This window comes from Meles meles, chromosome 2 (genome assembly GCF_922984935.1).
Source record: "Meles meles chromosome 2, mMelMel3.1 paternal haplotype, whole genome shotgun sequence".
Taxonomy (NCBI): domain Eukaryota; kingdom Metazoa; phylum Chordata; class Mammalia; order Carnivora; family Mustelidae; genus Meles; species Meles meles.
The window spans coordinates 38,996,092-39,012,981 of record NC_060067.1 but is presented as its reverse complement, the minus strand read 5'-3'; the positions used below and the strand labels follow the sequence as shown (position 1 = coordinate 39,012,981).

The following is a 16,890-nucleotide window of genomic DNA, read 5'->3' as shown; positions in this document are numbered from 1 at the left end:
AGACATTTCCACATATATGCATTTGAATTAATTATGAAGTAACAATAAAGACCTTGAAATCATAAGCCTAACTCCTCAGTTTTCTATCATCTTTCTGCTTCTTTTTAACTTCTCGTGGTCTGCCTTTTCTTAATACTGGAACATGCAATAGTTAGACATCTAGCTTTCAAAACTCAAGGATTCTTTCAATTCCTTGCGTTAAAAACATTAAAAGGTAAAGAAGTATTAAACACACAGTAATGGGGCGCCTGGGTGGGTTAAAGCCTCTGCCTCCCGCTCAGGTCATGATCCCAGGGTCCTGGGATTGAGCCCCCCATCGGGCTCTCTGCTCAGCAGAGAACCTGCTTCCTCCTCTCTCTGCCTGTCTCTCTGCCTACTTGTGATCTCTGTCTGTCAAAAAAATAAATAAATAAAATCTTAAAAAAAAAAAACACACACAGTAATTATACATTGAACAAATTAATCACTCCACATTCATTTCCTGTTGATCTCTGTCATACCTGAGGGCAGGTAAATACACATCTTCCCACACAATGTCAGCAATAACTCTGTAAATCAAGATTTTATTTGGGCCCTACCCACCTTACTTTGCGAATGGTGGTAAGCTACAGCTCAACAGTTGATATAATCTTCCATTTCAGAATAAAAACAACATCTGTAGGGAGATGATTACCATTACCCCTCTATTCCCTTTGCTAACAAGTCGTTCTCTTTCAGATTTCTACCTACACTACCTACACAAACATTCCTTGCCCTAGGAGCCAATCCAAAGCAATGACAAAGTTATTTTCTGTCAAAACACACCTTTTCCTCCTAATACCTAACACAATCTGTGTGTGTGTGTATTTGCTTTATAAAGACAAACTCCGAGAGTATTTCATCCTTCACTACACAATCTGCAACTAACACAGAAATGTGCACGACACTAAAAAAACAATTTGTTGAATGAATGACATGCATGCAGTCCCTTTAGCCAGATGATAAATAAACCTCAATGACTAGCACTCAGATAATCAATATCTTAAAGGAAAAAAAAAAAGGTTGGTAGAAGACAGGAAAACTTCTGAAAATTCAAAATTAAATTTGAAGTTTCAAAACCTGCCAAAACACGGAGTGAGAAAAAAGTTGTACAATGGAGGGTTAGGGGTCTGAGGCTCTCCAAACAAAGCCCCACCTTAGTCTCTGTGACACTCAGTTTCAGAGATATTCTCCCAACCACTTAATTGAGGGTTTGGGGTCTGAGGCTCTCCAAACAAAGCCCCACCTTAGTCTCTGCGACACTCAGTTTCAGAGATATTCTCCCAACCACTTAATTTTCACAACTACCAGATAATTATTAGATGTGTTCAGCCATTTTAGCTCAATATTCTTAAGGATTATTAAATATCTCTAATAATCTATGGTGGACAAATCCCAGCCAGGAGTGAAATGGAAGGAGAGGGCACACAGTGCAGCAGCTGAGGAAACAGCATTTTGCAGTTGGAGAGAGCTACTGTGCAATCCTATGATTAACCCCTTCCTTCTGCTGTCATTCATCCAGCCAGCCAGCCCTCACATCCGTGGGGACTCACTCTGTGGACACTGTCCTCCAGCCGTACTGCTTCCTATCTCTAGACTCCTTCTTGCCCCCGGGCTTTCTCAGATGTAATTTTCTCTGCTTGGAATGTTCCCTGTCTGCTCTGGACAGGGCCGGCTCCTTATCCTTGAAACCGCAGCTCGAAAGCATTCCCAAGTACCATCCTTACCATCATACAGATCCTACAGATCCTCTTGGTCTCTTGCTCCATTTCTTTGCTTAATGATGCCTAACAGATTTTGTATTTATGTATGTTTTGCTTCACCCATCTCCCATGCTAGATATTGAGATACCTGAGTGGAGAAACCGGCTCTGTTTTGTTTATCAATATAAAACCAGCGTCTGCCACAGTTCCTAGCAATAAAATGTGCTTAATAAATATTTAATGAACAAAGGAACATATTTTTCACTGAAAAATGCTTACTCAAATTTGCATTATTTATATAGAAAGAAACACCACTAAAACATTTTACCCTTCATTTTTTGTTTTTCAAATACCAAAGATTTTTTTAATATGACAAAAGCTTTGTAAAATACCTTGTTATTACAGAAGAATTAGAGCCTACCAAAAGCCTGGAAAATTCATCAGTAATACCCACAGAATTTAAAAAATACGCTTTATGTTTAAGCAGTTTTAAAATACACTTTTTAAAAAATACATGCATTTTACACGTTCCTAGTTAAAAATACAATTAATCAATACAACATGTTTCCAAACCTCAATTTATATAAATATTGTTTAATCTATTTTGCTCATTAAATATGTCAATATTCAATTAACTGTTTTTCTGCATGTAAGTTCAATACTGAATTCTAACAACTGGTAATTAAAGATAAGAACTTACGTTTATAGCCCTGCTCACATTATTCTCCTTTCCAGCAAATGGAAACTCAGATTAAATGTTGGTAAAGACTACAAATCAATTAAAATTTAAATGAAATAATAAGAGGGAGTACCTGAGAAGGTGTTTCTAAATGTCAATGTATGATTTTAAAATAGATATTGATAAGTACTAAACTTTTAAGAACTATCTTTTCTGTGCAAGGGTCATATATTTCACATATTCATAAAAGGCTATTAGATATCAGGCAACTAATTCCACTGGAATTATATAAAATTAATCTACTACCCACAATTAGCGGTTCCAAAAGTACTTTACACATTCACTCTGAGGTAAGTTATGCTTTTCCCTTAAATTTCATTTAATAGCTTAATTTGCTTAGTCACTGCTAATAAAATAAAGACATGGTATGAAACACAGTGCCATCCTCGTTGTGTTTCTACTATCATAGCACTGAAATTAGATCTGAAATAATAATGAATTATTACAAAGAAAAGAGACGTTAAAGCCTCAACGAAGAATTTGGCATAATACACCTCATAATAAAAACAGCTAACAGTATGTCATGCTTTATTCTAGGCACTGTTGCGAGGCATACACAAATATTAATTCATTTAATCCTCCAAGCAGCCATATGAGGTAATATTATTACTCCCATTTTATAGATGAAGGCACAGAGACACTGGCAGGTTACATAATTTGTCACATGATGAGTGAATAAGCATATCTGGGAGTCAGATCTAGGTAATCCAGCCCCAAAGTCTGTGCTCTTAATCACGATGCAAAACAGACTAGAACATTCTGTAGCAAGGCATCCTGGACATCCCTTTAGGCAGTGATAACATTTGACCTCTACTCATTTTATAGGTGAGTTCAATTTAGCAAAGTGCATCAGAATTCCTTCAGAAAAAAGGTGGAGGAGACATGAGACATATTAGCCTAGATCTTATCCTATTTTGTTTTTTTGTTTTTTGTGTTTTGTTTGTTTTAAAGATTTTATTTATTTATTTGACACAGAGAAACAGAGAGATCATAAATAGGCAGAGAGGAAGGCTGAGGGAGAAGCAGGCTCCCTGCTGAGCAGAAAGCCCCATGCAGGGTTCAATCTCAGGATCCTGAGATCATGACCTGAGCTGAAGGCAGAGGCTTAACCCACTCAGCCACTCAGGCGCCCCCGATATCATATTTTGGTTTTAGGGTTCTGAAGGGAAACATTTCTTTAAGAAGCTTTTTTAGAATAATTCATAAAGCTCGTGCCACATTATGGAATGAACTTCTATAAACTCTTCCCCTGAGCTTTGGTAGGGCAGCTGATGTAAAGTTTCAACTGCTATCATAAATACAGCCTTACCACTGGATGTCAGCTTTTGTGGTCTCAAACTGTGTATCTTAAAAATTCTTTTTTTAACAACAATGTATATACAAAAAATTAGAATTAAACAATTATTTATTTATGTAGTATGCACACAAAGGTATTCCTGTTTTAATTTCATTCTTAAATGTCAACAGGGTTTTAGGTGATTTTTTGTTTGTTTTAAAAAGATTTAATATTTTTAGTTCAAAAAAAAAAAAAAATAGGGTGGCAGAGGCTACCAAACCATCATTAAATATGATGCAACTGAAATGAACCTCAAAGGCACTAAGTCACATTTACGGCTTTTATTAATATGATAACTTAAATCATCACAAACATACTTCTCAGTTATTCTAAACAGTATCTAATGAAAAGGGTATCAACATGGTGTTCCAGATTCCTCTGCCTTGTTTACATAATCCTGCAGAATTATTGCATGTTGTATCTTTTTGGCTACTCTAGCCTCACTGTTTTAGAACTACCACAATTTCCAAAAATATAGATTTTTATCTAATTACTCATTTTTTATTTAGCTAAATAATTATTTTACCTACTCTTTTAAGTATGAGGCTTTTAAATGATGCAGTATTAGTTATGAAGTGTCTTATAGGTACATGCAAGAAATTATTATAGTATTTGTATAACATGCCAGTACTATCACTTCTCAGCCTTTTGGCTAGCACCAAGTGTAAAATGCCCGCACCTCTCTATTCTAAAATGCATTTTCTTAGTTTTAAGCATATTAAAATGACAATTTCCAAGAATTGGTGAACCAAAATGAATTGGGGCCAAAAAAACAAAACCAAACCAAAATTCTCTGAGATCCCAGCTTCTACCTCTGCTATACCTAACTCCTTCAATGAGAAAAAACAAATGTTATTTTAATGTAAAATTCCAAGTTAAAAAATACTTCCGGAAGTCAATAATAAAATACTCTTTTTAAAATGTCATTCTCAATTTTTATAATATCCACCAACAGCTTATATGACAAGGTATAGGAAAAGCTATGTTAGATGATTCCCACCTCTTTATTTTATGCAGTCATATTCTGTAATCACACGCACACATACACACATAGGAAACCGCTCCCAGTTAGGATGATCAGTTAAAAGCTTGCATTTACCTCTACTCCCAAAGTGTCAAAGGATTAAGAAAACAAAAATAAATAAGTACCTACAAACCTACAATAACCAGAGAAATAGACAATAAGAACAATATTTAGAAACCAAGAAAGCAGAAGGAAGGACAGGAGCCCGACTTAAGAAGTTTCCAGAGCTGACTGCTAAGCCTGCAACAGATCAAAATGAGAGGAAAACCAATTTACCCACAAAATCTCACAAAGTCTCAGGAGATGGACACGATCAAGTAACTCTGGAAATGACTAAGGAGAGGGGGTGCCAAAAATAAGAAAATTTGTGGAAAGGCAGTTTAAGAGATAAACCTGTGCCCCTCACTGCTCCAACCCAGAATCCTCCCTCTCTTCAGGCTGCTGGAAACATGCCTTGCTTCTTGCTCAATAGCAGAGGGGAGTTTCATTCACGGCAGAAAATCAAACAGGGGAGAGTCTCTGGGCTGGGACGCTCAGATATAACTGAAGGTAAAGGGGCAGTATTCAAAACAGAAAAATCAAAAGTATGTGTCATACATATTTATACTCAAAGTTCACTTTCCCTACTAAGCTCCCCAAAAGCTGTTTTACCAGTCCCATCACCCTCAAAGAAAGAGATTCACTTAAAAGATAGTAGCATGAGGACTCAACAAGGAAACATACTAAGGAAAGTCCAGCAAGAACATCTTATAAGAAATAAATAACGGGACTCATCAGAACCTATTCCAATCAGCTTTCTAAGATTTCACTTTAAAAATAAAAAGCCCAAGATTAATAAAATACTTGAGGAAAACACCTCTAAGGTAAAAGATGGGGAATGACCCCCCCAAAAAAGTTTTATTTCTTTTGCACTGCCCCACAAGAAATAAAACTGAAAGAAACAGATTCTATAGGAAAAGAAAGCTTCAAAAATATATTAAGATCTTCAGAAACGTAACAGAAAATATTGTGTTCATGGGACAATAACAATAAGCTATAAAAAGAACAGTCAAAAGAAGGTGCTTGCTATATTAATTGTAGGATAACAAAAAACAAAAGTGGGTTAGAAAGTACAATTGAAGAAACTTCCCAGAAATGGAAAAAGCTACATTTTCAATCAACCTTTCCGTGTGGGAGGTCCAACACCAAACTACCAAGAAGTTTAGAAAGAAAAAATAGAATAGTTAACAAAGAAATAAAGCAAGACAATCTCCCAGAACTAAAACAACCAGGCCACATATAAAGGCTTGAGAATCGGATATTTCAATGCCAGTTCTATAATACCAGAGATCTAGAAGACCAGGGATTGATGATCTGAAGGGTGTATTCTTTCTCATCAAGATTTTGGAACCATGATAAATTATCAATAAGCATGCTTAGGAAGAAAGTAACACTTTCAAATATACAAAGCCTCAAAAAAACTGTCCCTCCGATTCACCATTTCTGAGGAAGCTCCAGGAAGCATGGGTGGGTGTGCTGGCAGGCAGGCAATGACACAAGATTGAGGAAAGACAAAAACACTCAGCACAGAGATTCCCCACGCCAATAATGAAAGGGACCACAGAAAGCTCACTGGTTCACGGTGCAGCAGATCTGGAGAGCCACCAGCCCAAACTAAAGTTTCCTTAGGAGGCTGTCTGATGATGAAATTGTTAAGTATTTTGGTTACTTCACAGTTTTATAGCCCTTGGTTTAGCAAGAATTTTGGGAGCCATGAATGAGAAGTACATAAAAAAAAACAAATTTTAAAAAATCAAAAATTATAAATCTCATGGAAAACTGAAGAGCACAGATGAAAGAAAAATTAATCCTATGTCACAGAGCTCACATACGAGCAGCATTTCCAGTCATGAGGCTCTAAAATTAAATACAGATAGAATCTAGCTACTATTTTATACAACTATATGAAAAGGATGATACATAGGAGCCATGTTTATGCCAGAAAGAGGGGTGGGGGCAGTGATAAAAATGGATAAACATTATATTCCATGGTAGTACTTCAATAGATAATCCCTAAAACTGGAAAGTGAGGGGAAAAAATAGTATAAAAATATTATGAAGATGGGGTGCCTGGTTGGCCCAGTCTGTAGAGCATGTGACTCAATCTCAGGGTTATGATTTCAAGCCCCACACTGGGCATGGAGCCTACCTAAGAAAAAAAAAATTGTAAAAAAAATTTTTTTAAATATTATTAAGATATACAAAGTAAAAACCAAAGAAACTACTAAAAGAATTGAAACCATCTGTCTTTTGTGATGAAGTGGGAGGGAAGGAAAGCTGTTATGTGTTGTGCTTTGTTTTAACAAACCATGTACAACTTTCTGACACTTTAAACCATAGGCTTTTTCGATCACCAAAACCTTAATTTAAAAAAGTTTAATGTGAACACATGCTTCCTTTACTTTTTATTTTCCAAGGTAAGAACTGACTAGAACTTCACATTACCAAAGGTCACCTGAAGTAAAGCGATGCTCTTCTGAAAAGAAAGGTAACTGCAGTTTACTAAGCCCCAATTAAGTGTCAGGCCCTATGTTACCTAATTTTCCAAAGGATCCCACAGAAGAAATCTTAACCCTATACTTTTATGTAAATGAAGGTTCTAGGATACACAGCCAATGACCAACAGATGGCTTACGACTCTAATCTCAGTTTGATTCCAACACCTTCACATTCATTTCTCGGCCACTAAACAGACTGAAAGAAATTAGTCGTGCTATTTGATAAACACTAAAACTCTGAAACTGTTTCCTCAAACTACAAATAAAATATTGAAGCTTTTTATTTGCTTGGCACAGCAAGATACTTTTTATCAAAGATTTAAGCTTCACCTTGAAGTTCAACATGGTGATTGGTACATAACATCCTGGTCAGATAGAGAGACTTGTCAACTTTCCACTACATTTGCTTTTCACATAAAGGCCAACCAGAGGTCAGCATTCCCAGGACTGGAGGAGCTCACACACTTGTGTACCAGGGTGAGGAACTGCTTCAGGAAAGCAGCCTTGGAGATGCTGGGCATGAGCCAGAAAATCAGTCACTGACAAGGCACCAACAGTCTAAGCTCTGATCTCCCACCAGCTCATGGACTACTGGCTTCTGGGTGATCGGCCTCCTAACTTCCATCTGGGATTTGATCTTTTCTTGGTATTTGACCACTGACTTCTTCATTTTCCTTAGTTCTCTGTTCAGCCTGAACATACAATCCACTGGCAGTTTCTCCCTCCTGGTTCTAGAACTCAATCTTGCATCTCCAAGAAAATAACCCAACCCACACCTGCTATCCATCTCACAGACTTCAGTACCTCTAGATATCACCTATGACAGTGCCCTTTCACTCCCTGTAGCGAGAAAATTATTTCTTCTAAAAATGCTAGTTAAAATCTTATCCATTTCCAAAGGTCAACTGAATTGCTAATTCCCCTTTCTAGAAGATCTTTGAAGAAATGTTTTCTCAGCCCCTTTGTAACTTCACAATTCTATACTCTTGAGGACTTTTCTGCACCAATTATTAGACTCGGTATTTTGGGGTTTGGTTTTTTTTTTTTTGCTTCCTTTTTTCTGCCCTAAATGGAAGACACAAAAAAGACAAGGAACACACATATCTTGCATATCTTTGTATTACTCCACGAATTCTTAAGCACATTCTATATCCAAATTGCTGAGTTAGCCTCACATGCTCAGCTTCTGCTGCTCTAGGCTCAGATTACCACACAATGCCTCTCCATGGGGAGAAAGTTAATAATTTGTTAAAGAGGAATTCCACTGAATAAGAAATAAGGGGGCGCCTGGGTGGCTCAGCGGGTTAAAGCCTCTGCCTTCAGCTCAGGTCATGATCCCGGGGTGCTGGAATCGAGCCCCGCATCGGGCTCTTTGCTTAGCTGGGAGCCTGCTTCCTCCTCTCTCTGCCTGCCTCTCTGCCTACTTGTAATCTCTATCTGTCAAATAAATAAATCTTTAAAAAAAAAAAAAAGAAATAAGGTCACAAAGCATATTCTCAAGTAAAATACGAATTCCTTGAGATACATTGCAATGTTTACAAAATTCGTGGTGCATTATACTAAACACACACATAACTTTAGAAAACAGAAAGTTAAAAATGTCAAAAAGGTTCCTTTGTTGCAGATATGTTTGGGTATTTCACCATGTGCACCTCCTAGAAGGGATACGGCATGTTCACCACGCTCCTCTTGTCACAGCAACCTGCACAATACTTCCTCTGAGTTATATACTCGGAAATGCTGGAATAAATTCTATCCAGTCTTTCATATTTGCATCCACTCACATTGGGTAAGGACTTTCAACTTATCAGTTACAGTCAGGAAAAGGGATGGAAAAAGACTTGCTTTTTTATCCTCAAAACCCAGTGAGTTCTGTTTTGTTTTTTTGTTTTGTTTTGTTCTGTTTTTCCATTAAACAGGTACCATTTATTAAGTTTTTCATCTGCTTGACCTGTTTGAAACACTAGTAACAGACCCAAGGTCTACATTTTATTGGGTTTCTTCCATACAATTTTTGAATTTGATGGTATCAGGCTATGTTATAATTAGATCATACGAATAGCTAAGTGAATGTTCATAACTTTGAGCCCAACTATAAATATCTTAGTGTTTCTTTAATTGCATGATGTTACAATTATTCTCTTACTAAATATTAGACATTTTTCACATACTGTGCACTGATTCAGGAGTGGCATTTGCATTGCAAAAGCAAATAAACAGTCATGTGAAATAAATCCAGATTATAAATTTGATTATTTTGTTTAATGTCCCTCCCGATTGAGGACAGTTTTAAACACTATTTGGAGAAGGATAACTGAGTATGGCTCTTTGTTTTCCAACTGTGTTTTGAAAAAACATGTGTCTTTAAGAGGGACGCTGAGAGCCCACCACACTGTTACTGTATACCAGTGCTGTCAACGCACCTCCAGGGCTTCAACCGACATACTATTTGCAGTTCAGTTCTTATTATAAAATCCCTATGCAAAAAAAACTATTTTTTAAAAAATTTAAAGAAAAAACATATCTAGTGCTTGTTTTTTTCGCTCATTTCATTCAACAACAAATACTAAGAGCATCTGCCACATGCCAGTCTACATTCTAGCGGCTGAGGATATCACAATAAATAAAAACCAACAGAGACTACTATCCCCATGGAGTGGGGATCATCTAGCATCTAGCATGTGATCCCCACAGAGAAAAATAATTAAGGGAGTTATAGGGTCATAGAAAGAGAGAGGTAATGATAATTTTAACTTTAGTGTTCAAGACCTCAATGCAAAGGAGACATGACAGCGAGAACTTGAGAGAGGAAGGGTAGAAGCCACGTTGCTCTGTGGGGAAGAGCATTGCAGGACAAAGAATGACAAGGGCACAGGTCCCCAGAAAGGGCTCCTACTTCTCAGAACTTCTATCTTTATTAGAATAATAGAAAGCAGTTTCCCTATTTTGTGATCTATCCAGTTATAATTTTCTACTTGGGGCCCAGGGGGGAAAAAAAGAAGCTGGTATAAGGTTCTAGTTAATTCTCTAATCTGTTTTATGCCTCTATGCCCCACAGGCCAAATCTGGCCCATCATGTGTTTATAAATAAAGTCTTATTGAAACACAGCCTCATTCATTGGTTTATATATTCTCTATGGCTACTTTCAAGCCACAACTGCTCAGTTGTTGATTTCCCACAGATATCCTACAGAGGCTGTACCCAGATTAAAATGTATTTTATCTGATCCTTTACAGAAAAAGTTTGCTAATACCTTCTCTCTGGAGTCAGAATGCCATCTACAGAGTGCCCCCCACACCAAACAGACATATGACCATGAGTTCAATAAAGCCCAGTAACCTCTGCTTAAGGAGGGGGCAAGCATCACTTTGTCTAATTAATGAGCATCTTTTTTTTTTTTTTAAAGATTTTATTTATTTATTTGACAGACAGAGATCACAACTAGGCAGAGAGGCAGGCAGAGAGAGAGAGAGGAGGAAGCAGGCTCCCCGCGGAGCAGAGAGCCCGATGTGGGGCTCGATCCCAGGACGCTGGGATCATGACCTGAGCCGAAGGCAGAGACTTTAACCCACTGAGCCACCCAGGCGCCCCTAATTAATGAGCATCTTAAACACCCTTAACAATAGCCTACAGAGTCCAATTAGGAAAAGGAGAAATTCCAATTCTACTTATAATAAATAATACATGCTTCTTGGCCAGTAACACATACTTCTTTTCAAGTCATAGCAATAAAATCATGTAGAAGAGTTTAACCTTTTGGTGATATAACAAGTTCCTTTAATTTTGTGATCTTTGCTCATCCTGGTATCCAGGAGAAAAACTGTTAAGACAGAAAACTCAATTATTTCCCCTAAAATGGAAAAACATAAATCTAGACAACTTACAGCATCTAACCTTAGGCAGATTCAGAATAGGAAGGATGGCAAGTCTGAATTCTGATAAATAGAGAGGAAAAATGTTCTAAATGTCCCAGAGGTAGCCAATGATGTTGAAGCTTTTTCAATGTGCCTGGAGCATAAACAGATCAACCCTGCAGAGAGCGAGGTACCATCAGAGATCATGCAGGAAACCACAGCTGCTGGGGGCTCTATACCCAGAGTCTGCTAAATCTTCCAGTATAAGCGGAGAGAGCACTAGGATTTCCCTAAACACTTAAACTGTACAGAAATGAAAGATTTGAGAATATTCAAACTCGCTGTTTCATGTCACCTGTGTGTACCTTGGAGTGCTTACTCATGCCTTTGCTATTAGACTATGTAGTTACCAGTAATACTGATGACTGATGAAAAGTAGGCCTAGTTGACTACATTGTCACCAATGTAACCAGAAAGGAGATAAGATAACTTGTACTAAGAAGTATTCTGTTTCAGTTTATTCAACACTTAATTTGCTAAAAGAAAGCAACGGTATAAAGTTTTTACCATATAATTCATAACCAAAAAATATACTTAAAAAGTTGGGTTATTTTTTTCCACTTTCTTCAGAAATGTAAAATCTGTTCCCCACTAGTCAACTAATATTTCTGCTGGTGATTTCCTGCTAATAAAATTTATTTTGGGTCCAACAAAGTCTTTCTAGAAATGATGCACATTTTGGGGGGAATAAAGTAAACCAGCACGTTGCAGGGTCTCACTACATTAACTACTGAAACAAAAAGATATTTAATCCCAAAATAACTTAATAATTCATGAGGAATATTTCAAGTAAATATTTCAAAAGGACATTCAAAAATCGGGATGCCAGAAAACAATTCTAATTAAACATAACCCCCCCCCAAGTATTTTCAGTGCTGTAAAACCTTAAGGGACAGAAGTTTCTTTGTAAACATCTGAAATGATAAATCTGTTTTAAAAGTATAATATTCAAGGACTCTAACCTTTTGTGCAACATACAAAAATCAAAACAATATATCAAAACAGTGAGGCCTGAAGTCTAACAATGATGTACTTTCCCTAACTACAATTAAGACTTGTATTCCCAAACAGAACACTGTTATAATATGAGCAAAAGCCAAACAGCGTGGGCCTAGTAATACCAACTCAATCTGTGTTGTTTTTCTTTGCTACAAATTGGGACACAGTGCATGTCAGTGTAAAGTTAGAAACTAACATTAAGGATCTAGATGTGAAACGGCAAACTTCAGTTTCAATTTGCTATTCGGAACCTTATCCCAGCATTCCGTATAATATATCGCACATGTTCCTCCTCAGGTCTGAAGAACAGCATTTGCAAAAGTACACTGAAAGTCCCTAAAAACTGTGTCTGTGTGCATGGGGGAAGGGTAGGGTTGAGGAGTAGCAGCAACACAGCAAGTTTAGAAATGGACAAACTTGAACTTATGCTACTTAGGGGGTTAAAATTAATAACGACATACCCTTGAGGAGACAGTTTGTCTAGCCATCCCGACTTAACCTTCCTTGCAGAGGATCCATAAAAGCAGGCATAGGGAGATATTGCATTTGAGGAAACGATCGAGGACTCAGCATTTCCACTTGTTGAGCTTAATGGATAACTGTGCCTATTGACGGGGTCCATAGTCAATGCTTTCTGAGTCCTAGATTTAGATGCCTTTGAGTTTTTTCTTCTTAAACTCTGAAAGCATTCTTCTACTGTTGAATATTCTGATTCTGAAGCAGAGTCTACAGGAAGATTATTTTTGTCCTCTCGAGGTATCCAAATATCTTCCACTTTGTCTTCACTTATATTCTCCTTCCTGTTATCATATATGCTAAAGGGAAACAAATGGTCTTAATATTTTGAAGTGCCCTATGTCATTTAACCCACTGGTTACTTTGCAAATTTATAAACAACAAATCACAGAATTTTTTTTAAGACTTATTTTAAGAGAGAAAGTGAGAGCACACACGTGCCCAAGTACACGCACACACACATGTGAGCAGGGGGAGGGGAAGGAAAAAAGGGAGAAGCAGACTCTCCACTGAGCGCGCGGCTCCAGGTGGGGCTTAATCCCAGGACCCTGAGATCACCACCTGAGCCAAAACCAAGAGACTAATGCTTAACTGAATAAGCCACACAGGCACCCTGAAATCACAGAAATTTAAGGTCAGAAAAGTAGGCGTTCAATTAATCCACCTGATAATTTTCTTAAATTCTTCTGGAAAAATTAAATAGAAATCTCTTATTACACTGACATATTTGAACACTGCTATAAGTAGTACCATTTTTCTTATGCGTTACTAATCTGATCTGTTTATTCTAGGGGGCTGGGTGCAGACTGGTAGTAAGGGTGGAGATTGATCATACTCCCTGCATCACAATATCGTATCTTCACCAACACCGTTATGGAGCCGGCCCAACGTCTAGTCCCCAGGCAACGTCATGAACCACCACCACATCTATCTGCACATCTTACTTCCAAACTGGCTGCCCTTTGCTGGCTCTCTGCTATTGAATTCCAAGAATCCTATGTCCCATCATAATGTCAGAAAATAGTGAGTACATTCAACTGGTGAAAGCTTCTGTATTATTTTGCAACACTAATGAGGAAAAACTGCACCAAACTGTTGGCCAGAAAATAAGAGAGTCAGGAGACAATCAGAAGGTAAAAGCTGTATAACCTATAATATTCACCAGAAGACATTCCTAATAGCTAAACATATTGCTAAAGACTTAAGGAATAACAAAATAGATTCACTCAATCATTTATGTGTAATAAAACTCATTACAGGGGCACCTGGGTGGCCCAGTAGGTTAAAGCCTCTGCCTTTGGCTCGGGTCATGATCCCAGGGTCCTGGGATCGAGCCCCACATTGGGCTCTCTGCTCAGCAGGGAGCCTGCTTCCTCCTCTCTCTCTCTCTGCCTGCCTCTCTACCTATTTGTGATCTCTGTCAAATAAATAAATAAAATCTTAAAAAAAAAAGTAAACTCAATACCAAGACATTTTTGCTAATCGATGGAATAGATACGCATAGGGCTCAAATTACATCATTCTGGATATAGTGTTCTAAAAACTACTACTTCCTTAAAAGAATGATTTCATCTGGCCCTTTGTACATTTTGCATTATAATACATTCATATCAAATGCTAACTGAAGGTCTTTAATTATTTAGTTTTGACTTAAGAAAACCTACAACTGGGACGCCTGGGTGGCTCAGCTGGTTAAGCATCCAACTCCTGATTTCAGCTCAGGTCATGATCTCAAGGTCATGACACTGAACACCCCACATCAGGCTCTGCACTGGGGGTGGAGCCTGCTTAAAATTCTCTCCCCCCTCTCCACCACCCCTTCTCCTCTTTAAAACAAACAAACAAAAAAAAAAAACCAAAAAACAAAAAACCCACAACAATGTCAGCCTTGGAAAGGGAAGAATAAAAATCAAAAATAAAATGAACATTAGGTAATGAGGTAGTACATGAAGTCTTAGTAAAGCTGAGAACACTAAAATTTAAGTTGGTGCCTCACTAACAGTTTAATTTCAGGCATGATCCAAATAACTGGATTATTGTCAAGCTACTTGTCAATGCTATACATACAATAAGAAGGATATATTACATTTATAAAAATGCTGCACCGCATTTTTATATTTTTTGCACCGCCCCTTTCTCCTTCATAGTAACATAATTTGTCATCTTTAATGTGCAGTTGGAGAGCACAACGTATCTGCCACTTTGGGACAGAAAGCGTGGTTTCAATTAGGAAAACAAATATAAACTGCTGCCGAATGTCACTATATACCCGGTTTAGAGATTCTAAATTCAATTATTAAAATAAGTGCCATTACCAAAACGTCTAGAAAGATTTGGACATACAAATGTAAACCATTTTCTTAGAAATATAGTATGAGCAGGAAGTCAACACTCATAAAATTTTATTCAAAAGGGTTAATCATTATCAATCAATACCTCATACCTTGATTTGATGAGAAAAGAGTTTCTTTCAGTAGTTGTTTCCCCTTTGAGTGTTTCTTCATGGGTCCAAAATTCATTCTTTATAGACCTCTTCTATTAAAATAAATATATATATTTTTAGGATTTTTTATATACACTTTTAATAGAATAGCAATAGTCTACAAATATCCACAATATCTGAGTTTAGTTTTTTTACACAAATGTCTAATTGCTTAGATCAATTTTCAGTAAACTTAATTAGGGAGACTAATTAAAAGAAGTCTTTTGATGTCTTTTTCAATATTATATTTTAATTCATCACTTCAACCAAGAAAAACAGAAGATGCCACCCAAGAACAAAATTTATTCACTTTTACTTTGCCACTTTTTGTCTTCCAGCTTCTTTTATTGGGACCAAGAAATAAAATACAACAAGAGCACAAGAGGAAAGGTTAAGTAATAAACTGAATAATTAATATGTATAAATAGTTAGAAGTAGACATTTGGGTATAAGGCAAAGCAAAATTGAGGGGATTTTTGTTTGTTTGCTTTTGCTTTCTCTGGGGGTTTGTCTTTAAAGTGACTTATCTTTTGGAAAAACCTGAAAGTTGGAAAATTCTGAAAACCCACCCTCCTGTATTCCTGAAACTGAACATGTTTTTGCAAAATATATTTAAAGATATACATTTACCAGGATTTTACTGAACAGAATTTTCTGACAGAATTTTACTGTCTTTCTTCAATATAACTCATTGTTCAAACACCTTAAAGGAATAAATGAAGAGGCAAATATAGACAGAAAAGCAAAGACTTGAATATGGAAAAAAATGTAAATGTATGGGACTGACCTTGAAATTTTCTAGTCTCTGGATGAGAAAGGTCTCTCCATAAGGAAAAATGGAAGATGAATTTTCCTCATTTGAATCTTTTGGGGGAATGAAAGGATGAGAATGAAAAGATGTGAATAATGTAAAATATCTTTTTTAAAGCAAATGTTTAGTTATTTTATAGCAATATCACAACTTAAGCTTTATTCTCAGAGTCCAAAATTAGGCTTATGATTTTCACCCTCCAATCAATTCCTCCTATGGTCTTCTTGATATAGAATTCACTGTGTGTGCCTCTCACTTCACCACGAAGACACATTATTGTTTCCTAAAGTGTGATGTGTCATATATGTCCTTGCTAACCTCTAAGATCCACATTAATATAACTAAGCACATTTCCCACATATGATGCAAATAGTCAAAATACCATTTATAATGTTAATTCCTAAATAAGAGAATAGTACTAATGGCAGAAAATAAGTATTAGATGTATAATTTTCAACAACTTACTTATTAAAAGTTCACTAATATAATAGTTAGTTATTATATCACTCAAAGTACCAGAATCCACTTAATATGATCTAACATCACAGCCACTAACCCATCTGTAAATAAGTTATTTCAAGAGAATTTCCACTGTCCTTGAATTACACAGATCTACAAGAAAGAATTCTCAACACTTGCATTTTGTTATGGCAATTTTTTTTAAAGGGTCAGTAACCAAGTGTTTGCTATCTTATTATTATGAAGAATGTTCCTGAACTTCTACAAGCAGAATTTTCAAAAAGAAAGAAAAGCCCTGTCAATAATCAATTTACCAAAGTAATGTCAGCCCTTTCCAGTTACTATGGAAAA

General features: G+C 36.7%; 1 protein-coding gene across 2 annotated transcripts in view; it reads right to left on the bottom strand.

Annotated features, from left to right (window-relative positions):
• Positions 1–16,890, bottom strand: part of ARAP2 (ArfGAP with RhoGAP domain, ankyrin repeat and PH domain 2) — a 190,273-nt gene that overhangs the window by 148,882 nt on the left and 24,501 nt on the right. For both annotated transcript variants that reach the window (XM_045997333.1, XM_045997334.1), the window contains exons 4-6: positions 16,057–16,133; positions 15,231–15,322; positions 12,733–13,086 (exon numbers count right to left, since the gene is read on the bottom strand). In XM_045997333.1, coding sequence (XP_045853289.1) covers positions 12,733–13,086; positions 15,231–15,322; positions 16,057–16,133 — 523 coding nt within the window. The remainder of the gene's footprint in view (positions 1–12,732; positions 13,087–15,230; positions 15,323–16,056; positions 16,134–16,890) is intronic.